At 39.3% G+C, this 24,044-nt stretch overlaps 1 protein-coding gene across 3 annotated transcripts in view; it reads left to right on the top strand.

Moving 5' to 3' along the window:
• The window catches only part of smarca2 (SWI/SNF related, matrix associated, actin dependent regulator of chromatin, subfamily a, member 2), a 63,976-nt gene that overhangs the window by 25,951 nt on the left and 13,981 nt on the right, over nucleotides 1-24,044 (top strand). For all 3 annotated transcript variants that reach the window (XM_035996032.1, XM_035996029.1, XM_031305195.2), the window contains 13 exons: nucleotides 2,096-2,162; nucleotides 2,260-2,370; nucleotides 4,351-4,593; nucleotides 7,284-7,397; nucleotides 8,993-9,097; nucleotides 9,766-9,852; nucleotides 10,358-10,404; nucleotides 11,654-11,820; nucleotides 12,674-12,837; nucleotides 13,074-13,301; nucleotides 13,671-13,748; nucleotides 15,256-15,474; nucleotides 17,384-17,607. In XM_035996032.1, the coding sequence (XP_035851925.1) occupies nucleotides 2,096-2,162; nucleotides 2,260-2,370; nucleotides 4,351-4,593; nucleotides 7,284-7,397; nucleotides 8,993-9,097; nucleotides 9,766-9,852; nucleotides 10,358-10,404; nucleotides 11,654-11,820; nucleotides 12,674-12,837; nucleotides 13,074-13,301; nucleotides 13,671-13,748; nucleotides 15,256-15,474; nucleotides 17,384-17,607 (1,854 nt within the window). The remainder of the gene's footprint in view (nucleotides 1-2,095; nucleotides 2,163-2,259; nucleotides 2,371-4,350; nucleotides 4,594-7,283; nucleotides 7,398-8,992; nucleotides 9,098-9,765; nucleotides 9,853-10,357; nucleotides 10,405-11,653; nucleotides 11,821-12,673; nucleotides 12,838-13,073; nucleotides 13,302-13,670; nucleotides 13,749-15,255; nucleotides 15,475-17,383; nucleotides 17,608-24,044) is intronic.

The raw sequence follows: 24,044 nt of genomic DNA, 5'->3' as shown, positions 1-24,044 counted from the left end.
ACGAGGTACCATTATTCAAGGAGAAGAGAGTTCTCATTCTTTTTTAAAAGTGTAACAATTCTTCATATATTTGTGAAGCCTGTCTTTCAGTCACAGGCTCCTAAAGTTTTATTTTCTCTGGCTGTTAGCATTTCTGTCTCTGTTTGCGCTTTTCATTGTGACGGTCAGTGGCACCGGCACGTTAGATTTTGGCTGCTTGACGATGATTTGGTCCCCGGTCTGTCTCTGTAGTAAAGATGTCAGAAGACATTTTTTCGACTTGTTTCCGCTCGTTAGGAGTTTACCTTTGTGGGAGCAAAACATGCACGAACCACCGAAAACCTGCATTTTAAACTTTTTATTCGGGCCAATATGGAAGTTAGGGCTTTTTGCTATTTGGAGCACGCAAAACCTTCCAGCTGAAATAAGTTGCAAAAACAAGGACACATTAAATTGTTCCAACCTATAAACTTGAAAATGGCCTGTGTTAGGTCAAAACAGTCTAACAGCAATCCTTTCATGTCATTATTCTTGTTGTTTTTTTAAAGGCATGAGATAGAAATATTGGAATCTCTTCAATCATTCGTTTAAATGTCTAAATGTGTTGTTGCCCATTGCTGTTTTGCTACCATGAATCCCTTCACATTCTTCAAACACAATCACTCTAGCTTTCATTTGGAAGCGGCAGGAGACCACCTCTCCAAGGTGGAGCAGGGGGTGCAGTTGATTCAACCCTTCTCCACAAAACAACATAGAATTGGGTTTATGCTCTTGGGTTCTTTTCAGCTTCTTGAAACATAGCAGGTGAAAGCACGCTCAGTGCTCACATACTTACCTTTTGTAGATTTCAGGTAAAACTGTGTTATAATTCCCAGTTTCACATTTCACCGAATTCTCTTTTCTATGGGTGTGTTTTTTTTTTTTTTTTGCGCTTCACTCGTTTTTATCATCATTACTGAGCTTTTTGAAGTCAAGCTTAGCACACCAGAGGCTTAAATTATAGCTCAGGGCCTCTGTGGTAAATGTTCTCTTTAATATGCACAGTGAGCTAATGTGGAGAAAAGCCTTAAAGCAGCCATATTATACTCATTTTCAGGTTCATAATTGTATTTTAAGGTTGTACCAGAATAGGTTTACATGGTTTAATTTTCAAAAAAACACCATATTTGTGTTGTACTGCACCGCTCTCTCTCACTGCTGCAGCTCCTCTTTTCAGCTGGTCTCTGTTTTAGCTACAGAGTGAGACCTCTTTTCTTCTTCTTCTTCTGTACTATCTTTGATTGCACTTGCGCATGCGCAGTAGCTCAGATGTAGATCATGTCAGCTAGCTAGCTCCATAGACAGTAAAAGAAAGGCTGTTTCTACAACTTCGGTCAGTTACAAGGCAGGATTAGCTGGGAGACTTCTAAATGAAGGCGCACATGTAAGTAGTTCTTTTGTAGATTATGGTGAACTTGTGTGTGTTGTAGCAGTGCTTTGCTATTGAGAACGAGGTAGCATGCTAGCGTTAGCATGCTAGCGTTAGCATTAGCGTTAGCATGCTAACGCTACGAGCTAATGGTTGTGGTTAGCCTGCTCATTTCGGCTTGTGATGTAGAAAGCCGTGCCGATTTTGAACAGCTCACCCAGAGACTGAAGGCAGGACACATTCAGAAACCGTATCTCACTCTCAACAGCATGGATGGATTTTTTCAAAGTTTGTATATGTGTGTGGAAGCACCAGAGACACAACATAACACCCCAAATCCCAGAAAAAAGTGATTTTTTCATAATATGGGCACTTTAAACTCGCCATCTTGCACTCGTAGTTGTGTTTTTATTTAAACTAATGAGCAGAGAGATTGATCTGCCCTGGGGGGCTTGGAAAGCCCTCTCCAAGAAAAGTCTCACATTGTGAGCTACAATCTAGTTGACCGTTTGGAATCGCCACTTCAAGGGCAATTTTCTTCTTTTTTCTTCTTTACCCAGCTGAATATGTCTCAACCATGATTAACGACATTTCAATGACTACTCTGCCCTTTAATGTGTGATTCCTCAAGTTCCTAGGAGGGTGTTTAGAATTCAGACCAATGTCTTACATATCTGTAACGTGTGGTGATTTCTTTTTTTTTGCCAGGACTTTGTCTAACTGGGTCTATGAACTTGACAAGTGGGCACCCTCTGTGGTCAAAATTGCTTACAAGGTAAGAACAATTTTGCATGCTATTTTTTGTTTGTTTTGTTGCTATGGCTGTTGCCTGACAGAAAGTTGTCTTTTTCTCTACGTCTTTCCCATGGAAGGGCACCCCTGTGTTGCGCCGTGGGCTTGTTCCTCAACTCCGCAGCGGGAAGTTCAACGTCTTGCTGACCACCTATGAATACATCATTAAGGACAAGCACATACTGGCCAAGGTGAAGGAGTTCAAAGCTTTGTCCTCTCAGTATAATCCACTTTTCACTTGCACTCACACACATACACATCGTGTCCCACACCTTTTACAGATACTTACTCTTTTATTAACTTAAAACTTCAGAAAGTTTCCACTACAACACTACTAATCAGTAAATTAAATGACTGAGATTTTATCACACAAGTGCAAGTTTGAAGGTCGCTCTACTTAAGAATTCAAGGAGGCAGTAATAACAGGGAGTAATAAGATTCTAGGTAAGGACAGATCTACGAAGTTGAGTTATAGCAGGCGCTTAAATCAGCAGATCCAGAGTGATTTTATCACTTATAATTATATAATTACTTTATCATTATAGGTCTTTGTCTGAGTTTTTGGTACAGTAAGCAGAGAGTCTGTGGATCTGAGGGCTCTACGGGGACATAAAGCACCCTACAGCAGCATTATGACATTATAATCAGCTGCAAGTCCACTAATAATTTTGTGTGGACGAGTAGTAGGATCATTACACTGACATGGGCTAACTTGACACCACTGCTGAACTTCAAAACATGTGAGCTCTTTTCTTTGTTCCAGTTTGAGAAATGGCAACAGAAGCACTCTCTGTGAGCTGCAATGACTTATTGACTTTTCAGTGAGACCTGAGAACAGTGCACTGCAGTAGTCGATCTTGTAATATGTGAAAGCACAAGCTTCAGAGTATCTTGAAGAAAGAGTAAAAAGTCTGATATTTGTGATGCCCTTGTGATGATAGAATGCTGTGTTAGCTGCGTTCCTTGGATGTAATCAGTCAGAATCAGTCATATGTACGAAGTCGATGCTGCAGACAGTTTTAATACTTTTCCCTTTTTCACACAATTTGGGAATATATTCCTCTTTGCCGTAGTGTACTATGTGTTTGTGCACAGGTACATGCACGGTAGTTGTGATGCAGGCTGGAAAATAAATTAAAAGAGATCCCTGTGAAGTAGAGGATGGATACCCGAACAGATATTTAGAAATGATGTTCGGGTTGGGGTCGGGCTCGGTCACATCAACGCGATAAGGCATTGAACATTTTAAATTAAACAGCTTATTTACGTGCGCTTGTTGCCCCGTGTGCACTGATGCGCTCATCTGTTGACATTTCCGAATGCCCTACAGTTGCTTAATAAAAGCGGGCTTTCCACACAAACAAACGTACATGTGTCATTAGTATGAGAAAAAAAATGAGATTTTAACTGTGTCGGGCTCGGGTCGGGCTCAGTTACTGCTCTGTCAGACGTGGGCTGGGCTCGGACAGAAAAATGCGGCCCGAAGCACTGCCTTTTAACTCAGTCACACACACACACACACACACACACACACACACACACACACACACACACACACACACACACTTACTTTATCAGACTCTCCACTAATGGGAGCTGTTCATTCATTATAACTCCAGGTGTGTGCGCAGCACTTTGTTCAGTCCACGGCTTGTGTTTAGGCCACTCTGGAGGGCAAAGTGAGTCTGATCTGGTACTTAGTCGTTACTTTATAGCATCGACAACTGTGTAGCCCCATATATTACTATTACATGGGGCTATTTCTGAAGATTTTTCTTTTGGATTTAACAGTAACAGTAAAGCTTTGTATTACTTAGTTTTATAATTTCTGTCCAAGCATCAAAATAAACATATGGTGGTAAGTAGCCAAAATAATTCAGAGTAAGCAAAATGTTTGCTGTTTTATTAAAGGTGTACATGTTAACTTTTTTACCTCAGTCTAAAAACAATAGGCATATGAAATGATAGAGGGAATAAGAAACTTCTCATTAGTATGCAGTAGTGTTGTGTAGGCTGTGGGCAGTCAGAATAGGAAGTCAAACTTTTCTTCTTTGCAGCTACTCCTCAGCTCCATTGCCATCAAAACAATTTTAAATGCCATTTTAGACATTTTTTTCCCACTATTTCAAAGTGTAAAAATGGGAGTCCAATAAGTCGTCTTCCACATACAGATTCGTTGGAAGTACATGATTGTGGACGAGGGTCACCGCATGAAGAACCACCACTGTAAGCTGACCCAGGTGTTGAACACCCACTATGTGGCTCCCCGCCGCCTCCTCCTCACCGGTACACCTCTGCAGAACAAGCTGCCCGAGCTGTGGGCCCTGCTCAACTTCCTCCTGCCCACCATCTTTAAGAGCTGCAGCACCTTCGAGCAATGGTTCAACGCCCCGTTCGCCATGACAGGAGAGAGGGTATGTACCAGGAGGAACAGCCTGGATTAACATTTTTAGGTTGACGTGGGTCATACAGTAGATCAAATTGTTTGAGCTTAATTCAGTTTTCATTCCATTTAGTTATTGTATGTTTGGCATTTATCTTGAGTACCAGAATCACAGTAAGAACAAAGCATTCAAGGCTACACTGGCAACGATTCAACCAATGACTTTATCTCCTCGGTTGTTTCATTAGATGAATTATCAGAGAAGGCCAAATATATTGTGTTACAAGAAAAAAACTAAAACTACAAAAAGGAATTGATATTTCCCATCCCAAAAGCAGCTTACAGCTGTTAAAAATTGTCTTCTGACCCCTGAGAGAACTCAGATTGAAAACCAGTGCTATAAGAATCCTTTAATCCTGAGAACATATAGTATTAATTTGTCACTTTTTGAATGTTTTAGAGATAAGTTTTAGATTTTCTGTACATCGTCTGAAAGCTGATAAGTTTTTTTCAGATCGGTCTGTCTTCAGATCTGTTCCCCCAAGAACTTTTCTTCCCTTCACAGTCATCCACCTGTCATTTCCACTGAAATCAAAGCAAAAATAATGTAACGTATAAAGTTTAGTACAACTGTCATAAAGTTTGAGGTTACACAAAGCTTATTTGAAGGCATAAGACATGTTTGATAAGTAAGGGATAATGTAGAGCGAGGAGGCGGTTGTTATAGCGAATACAACCCCGACAGGGTGATCAGGACCCCGACGCGAAATGAAGGGGTCTTGAATCAGCCTGAAGGGGTTGTATTCGCTATAACAACCGCCTCGCTCTACATTATCCCGCTGTTACATGCTCCTTACCACATAAATAATAATAATAATAATAATTTGACACAAAATATTGATTTAAAAAGGAGTTTATTGATTTCAATTTGATTGTATTGCTTCCACTAAAGAAAATAGTCCGTTCCGTCTCTACGGTTGGAATCCTGCGTCCATAGCAACGTAAACTCTGTAGCTGTTTAATGCAACCCTTCGTCCATTACTCAACACCACCTTACGGGCTGTGGTAGTAGCCGTATATTTTATGGGGTGCTGCCGTGGTGGACAAATTACCCTGCTGCAGTTTTAATCACTGCACGAATTGACACAGCATTAGCTGACGCGTTGTAGTGAGCTAGCGGGCTATTGGCTGCTCTAATTCACATTAAACTGAACATTTCCGATGATGGTGAAGTGAGACACGGTAAATGGCTTCTTTGGGAATATTTATGTTGACGTTTATGTCCTCATTCATCTCTTTTCCTTTTTGCACAGCCGCTGCATGTTGACACACCTGTAACGTAAACATGTTGCAATGTAAGCTAACGAATTAGCGTTGTTGTCCCTACGGCTGTTACTGTGTAGCAATCATAGACCGTATATCAAGATTTAGCGATAGACGCTCACCAGATCTGCTGTCATTGCTTGAATTGGAGGACAGAAGTTGCTCCACGTTTCCCCACTTTTTGCTACAGCTGATAAATTATCCGGACTTCTTTCAGCGGATTGATTGATAACTGTCCTCCAGAGTGAACAGAACTGCATCTATGGCAATGCTCTGCTATGCATGGCAACGGTGTGTTATACTTAGCAATGGTCTGTTATCAAGAAAATAACAGACCTACATTACATTAGAATTCAACCAAGCCATCTAATAAATACACTCAGGGAACACTCAGGGAACATTCTGAATGTGGACAAATGGAATTATTATAATTTCCCACAGTAAAGGTCAGATACAAATCAACATTGTTATTAGCAAGTTTTTTCACTGATTTTTTTTTTCTGATTGTACTGTTCTCTTTGCTCACAGAAGGTCACAGTAAGTTTAGCTGTCCACCCAATTTGCTGTAATAAAAAAATGTTTTTTTAAAACCATAACTCTCTATAAACTCTTTTGAGTTTGCAAATTTGTTTCAGGGTTGGCTCTAACTAGCAGGTCACTTTGCAAAGAAAAATTCTAATAATAAGAATTGTTTATTTTTAAGCAGCAAACAAGTGAAACAGTCTTTGAACTTTGCAAGGCAGAGCTGAGCTGTTTGGGAGACTCAAACAATGTCTTCTTTTAACAATCCTAGTAGCCGCTAAGCATGCTGGTATTTTGCTGAGCGAATATCTCTTTTGTGTGGTCTCTGTACGAGGCCAATTTTGTTATAGTATAGTTCTGGATATTAAGAAACGCAATTCATTTGTTTTTGTCCATCTTTCAGTTCAAGCAGGGCTCCACAGTAATTGGCTGAGCCCTTAAGCGTCATATAGCACAGGTGAAATAGTGCAAAAGCGGCAGCAGAACTGGTGTATTGGGCCGCCCACGCACATCATGTACAGTATGTGCGTGTGCACAATACAACTGAAAAAGGGACACATTTGTAAAAACATATCTCCGTATCCTTACCAGTGGTCAAAAAACTCCACAGGGTACCTTTAGTGTGACAACTAGGCTCACTTCTGGCCACAAACAAAAGCATCTACTTTAATGTAAGCAGGAGAGTTCAGACACAGTTACGCAAATTATTCATGTGTAATATATCCTGTTTTATGTACTGTTCTTTTTTTATTAGGTTATACTGCAGTTTTAAGGACTCATCGGCAGGTCACAACATGTTACTGTGGTGCTTCATCCTGCTGCCCTGTATGCATAACACAACATTCTGTCATGTATTATGTTTTCTGACTAATTTAGGTCGACCTGAATGAGGAGGAGACCATCCTGATAATCCGGCGTTTGCATAAAGTGCTCCGCCCCTTCCTGCTACGCAGACTGAAGAAGGAGGTGGAGTCTCAGCTGCCAGAGAAGGTGATATTAAACATACAAACTTGATTTGATGCAGCATGATTATATCTGCTGCATTGTTTGCAGAAACGTAACTGTTTTCATTAAATTTGTATATTCCAACTAAACATTGGCAAATGTACAACAGAGCATGTTTTTATGTACAGAGGAAGGAGCCATGCCATTACCAAAAATAATTCCAAACACAATCATTTTTTTATTCTAAATTTGGGGCTGTACACTCTTTAAATGAAAACTCGGGGGCACTCAGTTTGACATACTTGAAATTAACACTACTTCATCAATTATTTGAGGCTGTAGCCTTGTAACTGCTAGAGCGAGCAACTTTCCATCTGTAAGTATTAATTATGAGCACTGATTTCAAATATCTTTATCTTCATCTTTAGTTTTCTGTACTGTTTGATTTTGCTTTACATTTGAACTATTTAGAATGTGTTACTGTATTGTATGTATTACTTCTTTCTTTATCTTATTTTTACATATTACTACTACATCTTTTTTTTATCTCTATTTGTATATATTTCTTATCTTTTATTTTATACTTGTACGTGTCCGTATTGCACCGTGGGTCGGAGAGATCGTATTTTCAATTGCTGTGTATGTCTGGCACGTAATGCAGAGTTGACAATAAAGTTGACATGACTTGACTTGACTGATCAGGACACTGTGTCAGAGCTTTGCAGAAACCTGAAAATGATTAGCATCCCTTCCTTATAAAAATCCAATATTCTCTGTGGCCCGGGTATAAATTAATTTACCAAGGCAACATGAATGCCTTGTTATCATCTTAAATGAGTAAAGAACACTGTGGTCATCCCTGTTTCCCAGAAGCATCTTCAGGCTAATATGATTGTAAAAGCCATTTTCTTAAGGTTAAGAGGTGTTTTCCAAAGGCATCAACACAGAAGGTGCTCTGAAAAATGATCTTAGATTATTGAGTGACTCCGACCCTCCTGGACGAGGCAAACAGAATCTTTAGAAGCTCTAGGAACCAGCAAAACATGCTTTTTTCAAGTTTTAAGTTTTAATGTGCTTTTATCATGTGCACTGGGTTTTTTTGTTAAGCAATGTTTAATGTAAAATGAGCAATAAGGTTTAAAAAATAAAACTAACGCACACAAATTAATTCAGCGATTGATCTGCCAGTTTCTGTCGACATTATCCTCCTCTCCCTCTTTTCGCCTAATATATTTTAGGTTTAACATGAGCATCAGAGTAATATTTTATAATATATTATAGTCCTATGATTTATATTTTGTATGTCTTATTCTATTTAAATGATCAGTTTTATACATATCTGTAAGAGCACAGTTGGAAGGAGCCTGAGATTCAAGAATGTCAATGAACATGCTTTTGAGTAACTTTAAGAAGTTTATAAATGTAATGACTTGCATAGACTGAACCTTTAGAGATTGTCTTTGTATGTAAATTATGGGAAGGTATCTGCACTGTAATGTGCCTTTCTTTCCCTCCTTTTGTCTTGCTTTATATTTCCTCTCTTTCTAACTGTGATTTTTTTCCCCTCATAGTGTCAAGAATGAAGTGTAGAAAATGTACCACTGTTTCACTGATGCATTTGTCTATTGTCATTCACACAGGTGGAGTATGTCGTAAAGTGTGACATGTCTGCCATACAGAAGGTTTTGTACCGCCACATGCAGAGAGGCATCCTTCTTACTGACGGCTCAGAGAAAGACAAAAAGGTAAACATACTGAGACCCCTGAATTTCATTGTATGTTTCTGCTTTCAGTGTGCGACATGCTGACATACTGAGCTGTGAACCTTAGACCTGCAGTAAGTGTTTTTTAGGGTTTCCTGCTGACATCAGAAGTTCCCTGAGTTTTGTTGTATAACTGGAGTTACAGTTGCGCTGAACTTTTTCAAAAGATGAAGAGTATTTTGCAGCTTTTATTGAACTTCTGAAGCTAGATCAAGGCTTTTAGCCTTAGCCTTAAAGCTTTAGTGCGTAACTTTTTGATATTAATGAACATCACGTTCAAGCCATTGCCAAATGAGTTGCTACAAAGCTAATTAAGACTATCAGCTCCACACAACTCTCTCTGTATTTCTTAGTATGGCTATGTTCAGAAGGTTGTGGCGTCCAGTGACTTTCCGGCGCACAAAATTGAGTGAAGATAATTACCTCTTCTGAAGAGTCCATGTTTTTTTAATCCTCCACCCACTACTGCACTATAGCTTTAATTTAGTTTTCAGTGCAGGTTTTCTAAACCACCTGCACAGGGGTTGAGAGAAATGGCAGTGATATGATATATTAATGCTGTCATTGCAGGTTTAAACTAGCATGAAGACAAGTATCATTGTTTTGATCTGGCATTTATTGTTTTTCATTCATGTTATATTTTTCTCCAGGGCAAAGGAGGAGCAAAAACCCTGATGAACACTATCATGCAGCTGAAGAAGATCTGCAACCATCCATACATGTTCCAGCACATTGAGGTGAGCGCTGCTAACACCAGATTCACTGATACTGGCTGTTAAAAGCTTGTAAATACTGACGCAGGAAAATATGACACTGGTTTCTACTTTGGGCACGATTTTCATGAAACTTGGTGGAAGGGTGTAGCATGGGCCAAGGAAGAACACATAACATTTGGGAGCGGATCCTAATCACAAAGAGGACGCCAACATGTTCCTATTTACATGTTGTGATTTGTATAGTCACAGCGTGTACAAAAAACAACGTAACATGAGACACAGCCATCTTCTAACCGTAAACAAACCGGGAACTATATTCTCAGGCGGAAGAATATAGTACTGGGGCGGAATGATTTGCTTTGCAGCAAACCTGTCTGAGAATATAGTTATAAGCTAAATTCCCAATAAGTCGGTGTGTTCCTTTTAAGAAGAGAGACATGGGTTTGGAAGTCTATCCCCAGGACAGCCAAATTAAAATTGTAGATGCTAGTTCTTTATTTAAAGAGATAAATGTTCTCTGTTGTAGGAATCTTTTGCTGAGCACTTGGGCTTTCAAAATGGTGTCATCAGTGGGTAAGTCAGCCAAAAAAATAGTTTCCTTTACAGTTACACACTGTTGTGTTGTTAGCATCCAATGCTATCAGAAATCATAAGAAGTGACAGAATCCTGTATCTGTATGAACATAGCCTTCAAAGATGTATTATGTGTATGAGCTTAAAAACTTTACTTATGAAGTGATTTGGTAACACTTCACTTTAACCTCCCCTATTTAGCATTTATAAGCACCATATAACATTTACTATTATACATTATTTTTTATAAAACACTAATAGTACATGTTGAAGTGTTTTTTATATATATATATATAGCCGCATTACATGATTGTCTATTTGTTTTGTGTCCAGTTAGCAACTTCTACTTGTTCTACTCTTGTTTACTGGCAGAATACAGCCATTCGTAGCCTATAGCGCCGACTTCTGACGAAACTACGCTGTAGCCTAGTTTATTCCCTCAAAACCAGTTGATGAAAACACACCTATTTGCATTTCTTTTTTTGTGACATTTCAAAAGTTTGCCTAAAATTCACTTGACAGTTGAATGGTAACACAACTACGGGCAGTGATGGCCTAAAGGTTAGAGAAGCGAGCTTGTGATCAGAAGATCCGGCAGGATCAATTTGGGTGGGTAACTGAGGTGCCCTCGAGCAAGGCTCTTAACCCCAACTGCGGCAGTGGAGCTACTCAGTGGCCACCAGATGAGACTGTGGTTGTGTGGGGCAGCTTCCAGGTGTGAATGTGTGTGTATATGTGTCAATGTGATCAGGGTGTTCCTGCAACAGAGAGGTTACCTCTCATTGAAACTTCCCTTAAAAAAATCAAAGCACTGTTGTGCCAAAGTACAGCCTCACAGAGCTGCTAGCATGACTGTAGACTCTTGTTAAAGAAACAATACACCAAACAAATATTGTCAGGGCATTATTGGCCAATTAGACCATTAACCGCTGTCAAAATAGATGCCACTGAGGCTTTAAAGGTGATGTAGGTAGGATTGTGAAGATCCAGGACTTAGCCAAAGAATTTGAACATTGACAACTTCTCTTCCCCTTTCTGCTAAAGCCCAAACGGTCTCCTAATCCCCTCCCCCCACAAGGGAGAATGAATGTGTGTGCATGAGCAGTGCTTGACACGCAGTTAGACAGCAAGTTTCAGCAAATATGTATATGTATGATGAAGTTAGTTTTATAAGTCTTACCTACTGCATCTTTAATAATCAATATATTGGTAATAACGACTCATGTTTTGCCTCGTTACCTCCACCCAGGCTTGATCTGTATCGAGCTTCTGGGAAGTTTGAGCTCCTAGATCGCATCCTGCCAAAGCTGCAGGCCACCAACCACAGAGTCCTGCTGTTCTGCCAAATGACCACTCTCATGACAATCTTGGAGGACTACTTTGGCTACCGAAACTTTCAGTATTTACGTCTTGACGGTAAGCTCACACCCCTACTTCTGTTTTAAACATTTTCTGATCATCAAATCCACATGTGATTACATTTTAATGATGTGTATAATGTATAATAAATAATTATTAGAGGTATCCCAAACCGTATCGGTGCTGATCAGGACATATGTGAATGTACTTACCAGCTAAAATAAAGCAAAGTCCGATAATTTCTTTACTGTACTGTACTGTACTGAGTTTTGGCCACATCAGCCGGCTGTTCACTGGTTAAAGTGCTCTATGCATGCTCTATGTAAGCAGTCTGGTCTCACACCACCTCGCAGTAACTCGCAGTTTAGTGTGTTATGTGTGTTTTTTGGCAGTAATTCAGGATTTTGAGAGAAGCTTATAAAATGCTGAAAGTGAAAGTCAGATGAACATTTTTAGTTTGAGGCGAGAAGTTTCAATCGACGAATTCACATAAGTATTTTGGTCTACAACCCAAGAATGAAAGGAATAAAAAGAATCAGGGTATCATTTTGATAATCAGCTTTTACACCATCCACTCAGCACTTTCAGAAACTAACTAAATTAAGAGACTTTTCTCAGATATGTGTCTGCGAACTGTGAACTTCCTTAGTTAGCATAATTTAATCAGACATATAAACTGGGTGTCGAATGGTTTTGTGACATTTTAAACCCTGCTTAATTAAAGACACTACATGGCCTTTTCAGACACCTCTGAAAATGTAAAATTATTCAGAGATGAGGCACAGTATACGGGTGACACTTTGACTTTCAATACACTTTAGATCATAAAGAATAAGAACAAGTTGCACTCTTTCCAAAGATAACTTGGCAGACTCTTCATTTAAAAAATGATCGTGCTTCGGTGTTGCAGGAACCACCAAGTCTGAGGACCGAGCGGCCCTGCTGAAGAAATTCAATGAGGAAGGATCTCAGTACTTCATCTTCCTGCTCAGCACCAGAGCCGGTGGCCTCGGCCTCAACCTGCAGGCTGCCGACACTGTCGTCATCTTTGACAGTGACTGGAACCCACACCAGGTACATCTATCCTGAGAGTTTATTATTATAACCTGTAAGGACAATGTTTGTGTTCTCATTGTGAACGCTTGATTATAGAAAGTGTCCACTATGTTGTTTATAGTGTTGGCAGTTCTTGGTAGAAGACGCCAAAGCAGTTTAAAAGGGGTATTAACTAAAGGGTGTTTTATGTTTCCTCTTTTACATTGAGGCAACTGATATGATCTGATATTTTCTCTTTCACCTGCTGATTCCAGGACCTTCAGGCGCAGGACCGGGCTCACCGCATCGGTCAGCAGAATGAGGTGCGTGTGCTTCGTCTCTGCACCGTCAACAGTGTGGAGGAGAAAATCTTGGCAGCTGCCAAATACAAACTCAACGTGGATCAGAAGGTCATCCAGGCGGGCATGTTCGACCAGAAGTCCTCGAGCCATGAGCGCCGTGCCTTCCTCCAGGCCATTTTAGAGACTGAGGAGCAGAATGAGGTACACTCTAAGTTGATAACTTGAGTTTTATTTTATACCTTTTATTATTTATCTTGGAAGTAAGACGAGGTATTTGTACTTGATTTGATATGTGTATATATGAATGTAGGAGGCCCTAAATAGATTTCTTCCCTCTAGTTAAATTATGGATACTGGTTTTGATTGAATTACTGCAGAGACAGCTCCTCAGCGACTTAACTATCCTTTACTTATACTATCACATGTTTTTGTAATACAATCTTAACTACTTATCTGTTATTTGATCAAATCTGTATGCTGTATGTGACTGATTTGTTTTGAACTGTTCATGCGGGGCTTCTGTTTTCCTGAAACATTTAAAACTGTCTTTTGATGTTCTTCCAAATGTAGGAAGAAGATGAGATACCCGATGATGAAACCCTCAACCAGATGATAGCCCGCAATGAAGACGAATTTGAGCTTTTCATGGTAAGAAAAGCACACATTTTTGTGAGATCTAATCGATTTAATTTGCAGAGTGAAACTCCAAAATAACCGGTCTTGAAGAAGAGAAGCTGACAGCTGGTTGTCTTACATCTACCCCCCAAAAAATTGTAGGTTGAGACCATTATTCAGGTTAAATGTCATCATTTGTTCAGGCACCTTCAAACTGTCTCCCAGACGCTTCTTCTTGCATAGTAAATGCCTGAATTGCCATGGATACAGGACTCACAGTCACCATGTCACACAGTTTTACACTACACAACTCTGTCTGAAATGTCTGGTACATGTGTTCTGCGTCTTGGCTCAACTACTAGTTTGATAAATGCCAACTGACAGGGTGCAAGATATGAAATATTCATGAGCAACTGGAAGCCAGCCATATGACATGGTTGGCACAGAGTTGGTAATTTTGTCCAAATGAGTTATGCGTAGCAGAGCTTAAGAGCCTACGGAATAGCTGACATGTGCCTCCTCCAAAATTACTACATGTTGGTGGCAATGCCAGCTACGGAGAGTGCAAGAACTGTGATTGGTCACCTTGGCTCCGTAGCCTTCTTTTTTTCAGTAACATTCCTCTAACAAAGCCATCTCCACTGCAAACCCTTGGCTCACTGCAATCCCAGTTCTCTATCACAGTGAATGAAAGAACATGAACATTTCAGGCATTTAGTCTCCTATTAAGTGAGATAAAGTGCGATAGTCCCCCAGCTTGTAGTCTCGCTTTGCCAGACCCTCCTCCAAAGCGCGCTGGAGGAGAGTCTGGCTACTCCACATAGCATTCGGGGATGGGAGGAAAACGTGCTCTGGTTTATTGGCATTTCTTTAAACCAATCACAATCGTCTTGGGCTGTGCTAAGCACCGGAGAAAAGCCGCGGTGCCGCTGCAAAATAGGCTCGGAAGGAACTTGTTTTGGTGGAACGTGTGCGTTTAAAAGTTGTTTTAGTCATGCAACAGAAAACTCAGATTGGACAGATAGTCTAGCTAGCTGTCTGGATTTACCTTGCAGAGATCTGAGAAAAGGTTAACCATAGTCCTCATAAATCGACCAGAGTTTTAAATGCCAACACAAAGGAAGCCCAAGGCAATGGATATTCGGCCTAAATGAGTGAAATCCGGTGGATTTTCCGGGGGCACCGGCGCAATCCCCGAAGTGGAACGTCAAGGATATAGACTACCCAGCTTGTAACTATAGCTATGTATGTTAGTACATGTGAAGCCCACTATCGCTCTATATCACAAAGTAAGTCAAATAATGTAAACACAGAACAGTAGAGATTATAATTAAAGCCCAGTATGGCCTCATCATGTACAGTACATCCATATAGTGATGTGGGTGTGATGTCAACGGGAGAAATCTACGAGACTGCCGTTAACCCCTTGATTCAGGTAGGAATCCATCTTAAGGATTCCATTTATGTGGTATAACCTAAAAGAACCAAGAATTGTGTCACTATCTGCTCTTCGACCTGGGGTGTCTTTTCTTCTCTGTAGCGCATGGACATGGACCGACGCCGGGAGGAAGCCAGGAACCCAAAGCGCAAGCCTCGTCTCATGGAGGAGGACGAGTTGCCTTCTTGGATCATCAGAGACGAGGCTGAGATCGAACGGCTCACGTATGAAGAGGAGGAGGAGAAGATGTTCGGCCGAGGGTCACGCTGTCGTCGGGATGTGGACTACAGCGACACGCTGACTGAAAAACAGTGGCTACGGGTAAAGTCTGAGTATTTATATCAATCTATGACATTGATATTTTTATTCAACTGCAATTCATGGTGTTATTATTATTTATTAACCCTAATAGTAATGAAAGAGCAAACCACAGTGGCTGCAGAACTGTTGAAAAAGTGTTTCTTTTCCACTTCTTCACTGCAGAAGTTATATAAATATTGTTTAATATATTGACCGATTTGATTTGCATGAACTCTCCACACCTGTTGGAACACTACACTTGTTTAGTTATTAATTCGGTGTACACTACAGTCTACTACTACTAATATGTAATCCCATTGTTTATTTTCAAGACTGCCACTGCAACCTGCCCTTTAACTTCTTTTGTCTGAAACAAATGATCTTTTGTCTTTTGTATTTTATTCATGTTCACATTACCAATTCATAAATCAGGGTTTATAATCGATCCAAAGAAGAAGTTACACACAAGTAGCTTGTTCAACGTTATGGTCCATCTCCCAATACTTTCTGACTTCCCTACCTTGTCTGTGGCTCTCAGCCTTAAGCCCATTTGTCTTATATACTGCTGGTAGCTTATTCAATATTAATACATCATCATTTATTAGTTGATTTATATTTTGTATAAATAATCCGAATCTTCAAAGTAACTAAAGCTGTCAAATAAATGAAGTGCAGGAATAAGTACAATATTTGCCTCCAAAATGTAGTGGAGTAGAAGTATAAAGTAGCATAAAAACGAAATACTCAAGTGAAACGTACTTAGTACTTCGTTACATTCCACCACTGGCAGTACTGTAATCCAAGTTGACAATATGATTTTTTTGTTTGTTTATTTTTTACAACAAACTAGTACATAAAAAAGAATATATATATATATATATATATATATATATATATATATATATATATAGTGCTGCTCATAAGTATTCATCCCCATGCTAAAGTTGACTAAAAAAAGGAATAAAAAATCATCTTTTGGAAATTGATCTTAATGCCTTAATTAAAAAATGAGGAAAAATCCAACCTTTTAAGGACACCAATTTGTTTTGTGAATGAATAATGTATTGTAAATAAATAAATGTTCTTCCTTAAAATACAGGGGCCATAATTATACATACCCCTATGTTAAATTCCCATAGAGGCAGGCAGATTTTTATTTTTAAAGGCCAGTTATTTCATGGATCCAGGATACTATGCATCCTGATAAAGTTTCCTTGGCCTTTGGCCTTTCACCATACCTAGAGATTGGCATGGTTTTATTTCAGTTAGCCTAATAGCTAACTGAGATAAGATCCATATCAATGCAAATCAAACCAGCTATTAGGCTAACTGAAATAAAACCACAAAAAAAATTGGTGTCCTTAAAAGGTTGGATTTTTCCTCATTTTTTTAATTAAGGCATTAAGATCAATTTCCAAAAGATGATTTTTGTATTCCTCTTTTTAGTCAACTTGACCATGGGTATGAATACTTATGAGCAGCACTGTATATATATATATATATATATATATATATATATATATATATATATATATATATCTCCAGTTTAACCAGTTTATTTTAGTCACTCACACCAAATACGTATACATTGACACACTCTCAGACCTGGCAGATCCATTTTATTGAATGTAGCTCAGGTGTTTCTCAGAAAACAAGAACAGTACAACGAAACTTTGAAACTGAGGTGACAGTATGTTGCAAGTATTAGCTATAGTTCTGAGAGGCTTTAATTAAAAGAAAAAAATGTGAGAGACCTGTAGACACTGCTGAAGAAATAAATGTATACATATCTAAAAACATACTGCAATGGTTTGTGATAATTGTACATTTCACACAAATGTCAGTGATCCTACAATTCCATATTATATGTGGGTAAGTTAAATTGATTGAGGATCAATTCTGTCTTTGCTCTGGCTTTTCTCCTCTCCAGGCCATTGAGGATGGAAACCTGGAAGAGATGGAGGAAGAGATCCGGCTGAAAAAGCGCAAACGCAAAAGACGCCAGGACAAAGACTCGTCAAGCAGAGACGACGGGGGCTCAAAGGCCAAGAAGAAACGTGGGCGTCCACCAGCTGAGAAACACTCCCCCAACCCCCCAAAACTCACCAAGCAAATGAACACCATCATCGACACGGTCATCAACTACAGAGATGGGTAAGCAGACATATGCACACCTTGTTAGGTGTCAAATCTACGTCCTTACAACTTACAGCATCATTACAGTAATTACAGTGATTGTGCATTGGGCTGTGAGGGTGTTCAACATTTTTCTGAGAGCAAAGCAGTACTGTTGGCTGAACACATTCTGTGTAGACACTGATGGAGGCCTAAAAATATTACTGTTGTGCTGGTGAATTGCATCTTTTGCTACATGGACAGTAGAGATGAGGAGTAACACCCACTTTAGACCTGGGGAAGGTGTGTAGAAATAGTCAGAGTTGTAGGCATCACTGCTGTAGCACATCACTTGTAAACCTGCGTATAGCACAGTAATGTATGTAAAATTCAATTTTTAGATGCCTTTGCCAAGAAATCTGATGAGGACATCCGGTAGAATTGGCTATATGTTAAAATTAAGGCTATAATCTACAACTAAATATTGTCCGGTTTAAACAGACGGCTCTGGGTTTTGCCTCCAACAACAAACGGACACTTTGAAAAATAAAGACGAAAATTAAAGCTACAAGCCTTTGAACAATAAATTCAATTTTACTTTCATAAATATCCATTAACACTAGAACCGCCGGGCTTTTTAGAGTATTAGAGGAGAGAGGGGAAGCTGAGGAGAGTATTTGTGTGGTCTACAGTATACTGTTGTGTTTTTTTCTGCTCATGTGCAAAATCATAAGTATGTGTGTCTCTGTCTCTCTCATATTCACCCATTCATTAAACATGTGTATTTGTGTTCCCATTACTCAAATATTTACTGGCTGACTAGTATGCCGAAGCTTTTTCCAGGAAACTACTACCAGCCTTTCCAGAAGTCAAATTCTTTCCTCTCCCAGTTGATTGTTGTTCACCCCAGAGCATCTCAATCATAGCTCTGGCACTCCTCTTACTTCACTAGACTGGGACAGAGTTTGAAATTTCCATTCCCGGACTTAAGGACTTAAATTTGCTTCCTGGAAGTTATTAAATTTATAATGTCTTTAGTGGAACGAGGCAGCAGTCTAGGCTCTATTTCCTCCGGAGGGATTAACACTAGAACCGCCTTAGCCCGCGACATTTACGTCGATAAAACAAAATTGAATTATTCCGTCATTGGGTTTCCCTCCTGACTTGACTTTTCCTAAATACTGTGCATGCCTATATTGTCATAATGATAGAATAACGTTTAGAAAACCAAATAGATGTACTTTTTTTTTTTACAAAAACACCAGCACTATAATCTATAATATCAGGAATGTTATTTGTGACTCATTCAAAACACTACATTTCTAAATTGTATTATTTTTATAAGTTGGTGTGGATGTGCTCAATCAGATGGAAGGGCGCGTTGTCTGTTGAAGACTTTGTGTTTACCGGTAACTGAACTGAACGACAAACGGCACAAATCATTAGGATCATTACTGCATCGGGTGGCAGCTGAAAATATTTGTTGACCACAGTAGGTGGATCCCTGTATATTGATCTTGTCTGTACCGATTGTTACCAGACGCACATTTAGCATTACACACCGGGCCGATAATCGGCTGTTGGACAGTCTGGCGAGGTCAGTGACTCGAGTCTGTTCGGTGTGTTCCATGCTGTCGTCCGTCTTAGGGGCCTTCATTTTGGCCGATGGGTCACTGCCGGCAGTCGGACTCAAATGACCAATCTGATTGGTAGAGTGCTAACCCGGAAACGAGGAGCGGGATGAGCATGACTAGAGTCTCTCAAAATCTGACGAAAATCTTTTAAACTGACATTTGTCGATCTGAAATGAAGATGAATGATTCAGCAACTGCATGGCCTATTTCTCGCTTAAAATATTTTCAGAAATGCGTTTCGGTGAACTATTTTAGTACAATATGAGATTGTGTTCTGAACAAGCCGCCATGACAGTCTGGCTTTGAATTTCCGGAGAAACCAGACCCACGTGACGCGTTTGTCCAATCAGCTGCCGGTTTTCATTTTTGGGCGACAATACAGATTAGCGCCGCCTGCTGTTATGGAGACATATTACGTCTCGTCGCTTTGGTGGGTTCCGAGGCACTTTTCTGACCAACTTGGGGAGACTGATCAGTCCAACTGCCTTTTCTGCCAACAGTCAGCCGTCTGATTGGTCTGTAACGGCCTTTATGGAAGAACCAGTTCCTTCTTTTCACATCCAATATCCATCTAAAAAAATGTGATATATTTACCGAACTACACTTCTGCATGAAACAGTTAATGGCAATAAAATAATATATAAATAAAAATAAAAATAAAATAAATATAGCCTTACAGTATAAAGATATTTCTCAAAACACACACACAGCCCTGTTTGAACTTCAACCGTAACGTTACCTGAAAACACCGTGTAGTTCTTTTTTTTAGCAAGTTTGCTTTATTTGTAAAGTTGTTAAAAAAGGAACCGGTTTCTGAAACAGATGATTTAACGTCACTGCTCATTTTACACACAGTTTAGCAACAAAACTAAATGCTGAGGGAAGATTACTAAGTTTGTTGGTTGGTTTTGAGCGCTATGCACCCCCACTAACCTGGGAAGCGTTTTAAACGGTAACGTTAATACAGCGTGTCGGAGGAATACAGCGTCTCCTTCAGTAGGGCGTCAGAGGCAGAGGGACTGTCACCACAGCGTTCGCTAACATTAGCTTCTTGTCTCATCTGGGGTCTGATAAACAGTAAATGTATCAAAGTCAGTGTGCCCATCGCTATTTTCCGATAAACTGTAGCTGTCATATTTCACGGGACCCGCGTGAGTGCTGTTTTCATGTTCCAGTTGTTCAGCCTCCGAGGGAGAGAGAGCAGAGCCGTTCGCCTGAGATCAGTAGCAACTGCTCTGCAGAGCCGTGTATAATTACGACTTTATGACATTTCATAAACAGCTGATGGAACGTGGCGATGCTGATTGCGCGATGTTAATCATGCGGCGCCCGAGTGCATTTGACCAGCATAAAATCGGCATTTGTCAGACTGACCGGCCGGGTGCCGATCGTGGCCGATCAAGTGAAAATCGGCCAATTCCGGTCACCAGCCGGTCAATCGGTGCATTCTAGTGGACATTTTTAATTAATCACTGCAGATTTAAGGTCACAACAACACAAGTTGAGTGTGAGAAAAGTCTTTTTATTTACTTTCCTTGCACAGCTTTTCCCAGCTGGTCCAGGATTTGAACTCCTTTCAAAGAGGCCTGTTTCCTCGAGATTGCTTGTTTAGTGAAGTTTATGTTCTTTGTCTCAAAACACAATAGCTAGAAGTCCATTTGGCAGAATGTAACCCCTAAAAAAATACTCATGCATTGATAGTTTGCAGCAGATAGTAGGGCTGAACGATTTTTGAAAATAATCTAATTGCGATTTGTTTTCACCAATATTGCGATTGCGATTCGATATGCGATTATTTTTAAGCTCTTTGTCATCTGTATGAAACTGTTCTTTCCTGAAAGCCAGACCTCTGTTATGATGACATGAGGTGATGCATGAATTTATGAATGACATTTTTATTTAACTACTTCAATCACAGTAGTATATTTGAACTTCCAATCTTGTAAACATCAGAACATAAATATAAAAAAAAAAAATCTGTGGCTTTACCACACTCAGTTTTTCAGATAATTCACTTTAAGAAACACGATATATAAACATGTGGATTGCACTTTTTAAACACCATCTGTGAACTGCTAGACAGTTTTTAAATAAATAAATAATAATAATAAATAATTAAAAAATATACACACATCTTCCTGATCTCTCCAGTCAGTAACATTACATACAAAGTGCAGAAAAATAAAGGAGAGCAAATACCTGCTGGTACCTCTTTGAAAATATTTAGTTAAATCAAAGTTAACATAATGTAACAATTGTACAAAAAAAAGTGTATATATATATTAGGGCTGTCAATCGATTAAAAAAATGAATCTAATTAATTACAGACTCTGTGATTAATTAATTGAAATTAATCGCATACATAATTAACGGTGCCTGAACCGATACTTTTTAAGAAAGTAAAAAAAGAAAAGAAAACAAAGGGTACTAAACAACAGTCGGTGACATTAAAGAACGGCTTGTTTATTGCTAAGGCCATATGGTCAAAATTAAATTATTTAATAATAATGTATAACAATAACAATAACTTATTTCACTAGTAAATTGCTGTTGAACGACAAAAACAACCACCAAGGACATTTACAATAACTTCAAATGCACCACGAAGCTGTAGTTTACCAGTTTCATTGAACGCACCGTCTGTGTTGTTTTTCCGACGGCAGCTCGGCAGCTGCAGATTGTTACATCCCGCTGTTGAGTCACAGTCCTCTACAGTAAAACACAGTCAAACTTTACCAATATGGTCCAGCTGCGGCTTGCGGCCGCTCACGCCACGCCCCCCCCACCCCCGCTCACGCCACGCCCCTTGTTTTATTTGCCTTCAAAATAAAAGCCTGGTTTCTTAAGTTCTTTGCAAAAAATAAATAAAAGCCTGGTTTCTTAAGTTCTTTGCAAAAAAATAAAAATAAAAAAAAATGTCATTTAAGCCTGGTTTCTAAAGTTCTTTGCAAAAAAAAAAAAATTGTCATTGTATTTTTCTAAATAAATGCACATTCTCTATAGTTCATGGTGATTGCTCACGCCAAGCCCCTTGTTTTATTTGCCTACAAAATAAAAGCCCGGTTTCTAAAGTTCTTTGCAAAAAAAAAAAAAAAAGTCTAATTGTGTTTTTCTAAATAAATGCCCGTTCTCTATAGTTCGGGGTGCAACTACATAATGCCATTCAAAAAACAAACAGTTGATGTTTGATTGGATTAGTTTTTGCTAATGTATAATAAATTGAACTGCAAACAACAAAACTTCAAATATTTATTTATAAGTAAGCAAAACACACATGACGATGAAACAAATACTTAATCTAATTATGTGGGAGACACTGGAACTGGCTTTGGTCACAGGTCAGGACATAGCTCTCCACACACACACACACACACACACACACACACACACACACACACACACAAAGCAGGATAACTGATTTGAGGGCTCTGAATAATCACATGAACACAGCAATTAAGACTCAGAATACATATTCTGCACTCTTTTTAAAATGACAAATATTCGTGTGGCACTGATAAATACATGGTGGGTAACATGAAATGGGGCCTTCAGCAGTTTATTAAAGGCTTAATAAAAGCAAAACAATTTTGTACAAGCAGTGAGTAAGACGTGTTTCAAACAAGAGAGATTGTTAGCGTCAGGATGTGGGGGGTTACTGTGATAATAATGAAACAATTCAGAAGGTTTAACAACAACATTACAGTTTAGATGGGGTGTCTTGACAACTGAGATTTTGGCACCAAAAATCAGTAAAGTAACAAGTTGTCTGGCACAGTTTTGTGGCTTGTTCGATCAAAGGGCATATGAATGTCCTGTATGGTGACATGATTAAAGCAGTATTTAAAATTACAAAGTAGGGGTTCAACAGAAAAAAAAAGCATCCCATCTTTGCTAACTGAGACCCTCTAGATTTGGCCTGTTTGGCTGTTGGTACGCTTATGAGAGGGAAATCTTTTCCGTACAGATTTAGCAAAAACATCCAAACTTAAAAGAATTTATATTATATTATAATATTTTGGAAAATATGCTTATTGTTTGTTTGCCTGCCTGTCTGTAAAAAAACTACTGGCCTGATTTTTATGAAACATGGTGGAAGGGTGTAGCATGGGCCAAGGAAGAAACGGTTACATTTTGGAGCGGATCTGAATCACAGGGTGGATACACAAATTAGTTTTCACTTTCGTTGACATTGTGAGATAGGGCATGTGTGCTGCATTCATGGTGGTGTCAGAATAATCTGAAAAATAAGCTCCTGACTGGGAAAAGTGACACTGCATTTACATTGTGAGGGCATGCCTTGGCAGAGGTCTGCACTCTCTGAGTGCCCAATGTTTTCACTTTTTGTACGAATTAAAAAGATCTAACGTACTAATTGCTGATTGCTACCTTTGGACAAAGAGACAGACTAGCTGTTTCCCCCCTACTTCCAGTCTTTATGCTAAGCCAAGTCAACCAGCTGCTGGCTGTAACTTCATATTTACTGCACAGACATCAGATAGGTATTCATCTTCTCCTCCAACTCTCAGTAAGAAACAAAAAAGCATACTTCCTAAAATGTCAAACTATTTCTTTAACATACAAAACAGCGGTTCCAGTCACTGCAGGAGGCACAGCGGTTTCAGTCACTGCAGGAGGGACAGCGGTTCCAGTCACTGCAGGAGGCACAGCAGTTTCAGTCACTGCTTTACATGCTTTGAGGTGCAAAATAAAGTTGTCTCTCCTCACATAGCATTTTGCACAATGACAGCAGTGGTAGTGTCCACTGGCTATACAGCCGTCATTGCACTTATATATAGTAAAACAATAAAATATGTTGATTAGATAAACTTTTAAAACGTTGAA

This window comes from Sander lucioperca, chromosome 2 (genome assembly GCF_008315115.2).
Source record: "Sander lucioperca isolate FBNREF2018 chromosome 2, SLUC_FBN_1.2, whole genome shotgun sequence".
NCBI lineage: Eukaryota > Metazoa > Chordata > Actinopteri > Perciformes > Percidae > Sander > Sander lucioperca.
Note: the sequence above shows the minus strand (reverse complement) of the source record. Positions and strands in the feature narration are given on the sequence as shown.